Source organism: Galeopterus variegatus, unplaced genomic scaffold, assembly GCF_000696425.1.
Source record: "Galeopterus variegatus unplaced genomic scaffold, G_variegatus-3.0.2 Scaffold54455, whole genome shotgun sequence".
Taxonomy (NCBI): Eukaryota; Metazoa; Chordata; class Mammalia; order Dermoptera; family Cynocephalidae; genus Galeopterus; species Galeopterus variegatus.
The window spans coordinates 1-3080 of record NW_007780566.1 but is presented as its reverse complement, the minus strand read 5'-3'; the positions used below and the strand labels follow the sequence as shown (position 1 = coordinate 3080).

Here is a 3080-nt window from a genome sequence, read left to right as displayed (position 1 = left end):
GGGGGGGAGGCATGGAGTGCGAGGGGACCACGGCGGGAAGCCCACCCTGGCAGGAAGGTCACCTGGGGATAGGCTGAGAGGAGAGGAGGGGGTGAAGGGAGGTGGGGGAGGCAGGGAGACAGCAGAAGGGTCCTGCCTAGGTCCGAGCTTGAAGCAGGCAGAGAGGGTGGCGGTGGCAGCAGCAGGGGCCACAGTGTGGCCCAGAGCCAGCTGTCGGGTCTAGGGTGACTTGTCTGCGGCAGGGAGGCCGGGCGGGCACAGCAAAGAACTCCAGGAATCTGAAAGCCCCTAACTGGGGCTGCAAGCCCTCCCCACCCAAAACCTGGCATTGACACCGAACCTGCCCCTCCCCCACCCTCAGCAATTGGGGACCTTGTCCTGGGTTCTTAAGAGCCATGGTTCCCTGCCCAGGGAAGGAAGGGCCACTGGGGAGATGGTTTGTCTGTGTCTTTTGCTCTCTCTGAGAACGATGGGGTTTGGCTGCGACTCCAGCCTCACTGCACCCCTCAAAACTCCTGGGAAATGGGGGTAGCAAGGCTGTTCCCTCAGCCCCCAATCCAGGAGAAGGGGAGGAGAGAGGAGGTGCCTCAGCAACACCCCCTGAACTAGGGGCAAAATCAGCCCCTTCTCCTCCTCGAGTCTCGATCCAGACCACCAGGCCCAGGGACACAGAGACCCTCACTGCACTGGAGGGGAAACTGAGGCACAGCATGGGCGGACATGTCCAAGGTCAAAGAGTAAAGTGGGGACCGGCCCAGAGGTGCCCCGCACCCCCCGTGGCAGGCTCCACCTGGGTCAGTCCACGGAGGGGCCGTGTGTGGCCGGGCCACGGGTCCCCCCCGCAGAGAAGGGTGGCCCCGCGAGACACCTACTGGACTGCAGCGTGCGCTGCCGCACCACCGAGGTGAAGGCGCCCAGACCCTGTGGCGACCGGGCCGCCAGGCGGAAGGCGTACTCCGTGTTGGGCTTGAGGTCGTCCACCACGAAGTTGGTCGTCGGGTCGAAGGTCCTCCCCACCTGGGGGCATGGAGGATGGGGGTGTGGAGAGAAGAGGGATGAGGGGACAGAGAGTCAGAGACAGAGAGACAGAAGGACAGAGACAGAGAGATAAGCAGAGACACAGAGAGAGACAGGGAGATAGAGTCAGAGAGAGACACATACACAGAGACAGAGGCCGAGAGGCCAACAGCAGCAAAGACAGAGACAAACAGAGATAAAGAGAGACAGTGACACCAATAATGACAGATGGAGACAGAGAGAGACAGACACAGGAGAGCAAAGAGAGAGAAAAAGGTGCGCAGAGAGGCAAGCGGGGAGAAAGGACAGGGACACCGAGGGACACAGAAACAGAAGGGAGTGTGAAAGGGAAAAATCAGCAATCAGTAGGGGCAGGGAGAAGGGGGAGAGAGACAGTCGGGGACAGAGGTTCAGAGGGACACCCGGAGAAGGCCAGCGCAGGGGCAGGGGGTAGAGGCCAGCCTGGTCCCCGCCCCTCCCTGCTGGGCCTCCTCACCTCCCTGCTGTGGTCGCCTTCCCGGAAGAGGAGCTCGTACTTGACGATGCTCTCCTGCCGCGGGGGGCTCCACGACAGCCCGATGCTCGTCTCTGACTTGGCCTCTGCCCGCAGGTTCATGGGCTGGCCTGGCACTGGGGGCGGTGCAGGGAAGGAAAGCGGGGAGACGGACAGTCATGGAGGGGGGTCCACCCCATGAAGGGTGCCCAACCTGTCAGGGGTCCCCGCTCTCCCAAAAAGAGAAGCCCAGCACTGCCTTGAAGGAAGGGCTGCTCGGCTCTGGATGTTTCTGGATTGTTCTCCCACTGTTATCTCTCTTATTTTCTTGGGAACCCCCTATCTTCCCTTGATGTCACTTGTCCACCTCAATCCCCCCACCCTCTTTTCTTCCAATGGAGAGAAACATTTAAAAATCCATCTCTCCAATCACTCCAGTGCCATCCTCACCCCCTGCAAATTAAGTGACTGAGAAATGGGGGGTGGGGTGGGTGGGCATATTTTAAAATATGGATCTCCATCCTATATCTGCCACACAGAGACAGAGCTCCAACCATCCCGTCCCTTTGCTTAGGCAGGTGCCTGAGTCCTCTTGGATTTTGGGTTTTGAGAACCTGAGCCCCAAAGTAGAAGGTCAGAACCTGCAGAGAGCTGGGGTCCCACGTGCCTCAGTGGCCCTCCCGGATCCTTCAACCTGAGCAGGGAGGGGGACCAGCCCACTGACAGAGGGTCGAGGCATCTTTCATTTATTGTGGGTTGAGTATCCCTTACCCAATATGCTTGGAACCAGAAGTATTTCAGATTTTGGAATATTTACAGAAACTTAACTGGCTGAATATCCCTATCTGAAAATCTGAAATCTGAAATGTTCTAAGGAGCATTTAGGTTGAGTATCCCTTACCCAATATGCTTGGAACCAGAAGTATTTCAGATTTTGGAATATTTATAGAAACTTAACTGGCTGAATAACCCTAATCTGAAAATCTGAAATCTGAAATGTTCTAAGGAGCATTTATTTGAGTGTCCTGTCGGCGCTCAAAAATTTTCAGATCTTGGAGCATGTTGGATTTGAGATTTTCGGGTTAGGGATGCTCAACCTGTATTTCAAATGAGGCAGCACCACTCTCTCAAGAGGCAGCACCGCTCTCTCAAGAGGCAGCAGCAGATCGGGGTTCTCAGACTCAAACACCGACGGGGGCAGGGATTAAACAGAGAACGGGAAGGTGCGAGGACACCACACCCTTGTCTCAAACACAGCCACTGGGATCCATCTGGACGTGCGATCGCTGCCCCAGTGGCTTGCCATGTCGAATTTTCCAAGGGAAGCCAAAAATTTGGACTTTCTGGGACAACTCCCTGATTTTCAACACTAGCATGAAGATATCTTAAAGCACAGGTGGGATGCATAAATTGCTTCGCAGCTTCCAAGGAGCAACCAGACAGATGCTGGGCACGGTCACTGCATGCTATAGCCCCGCGCTCCTGGTTGCTGTAGCCCCGAATCCTAACGTTCCCACGTCTCACCTCCCTGCTGCGTCTTGACCTGGATGGGGTCCGAGAGGGGCCCGTC

The 3080-nt window shown here is 56.7% G+C and overlaps 1 protein-coding gene across 1 annotated transcript; it reads right to left on the bottom strand.

Annotated features, from left to right (window-relative positions):
• Positions 1-872: 872 nt before the first annotated feature.
• LOC103584410 (receptor-type tyrosine-protein phosphatase S-like) lies at positions 873-3074 on the bottom strand (the record flags this gene model as incomplete). The annotated part of the gene is made up of 3 exons (XM_008565427.1): positions 3035-3074; positions 1514-1647; positions 873-1017 (listed from the first exon to the last, which is right to left on the bottom strand). Coding segments are annotated over exons 2-3 (265 nt in total), but the record flags the coding sequence as incomplete, so codon positions are not given.
• Positions 3075-3080: the final 6 nt, after the last annotated feature.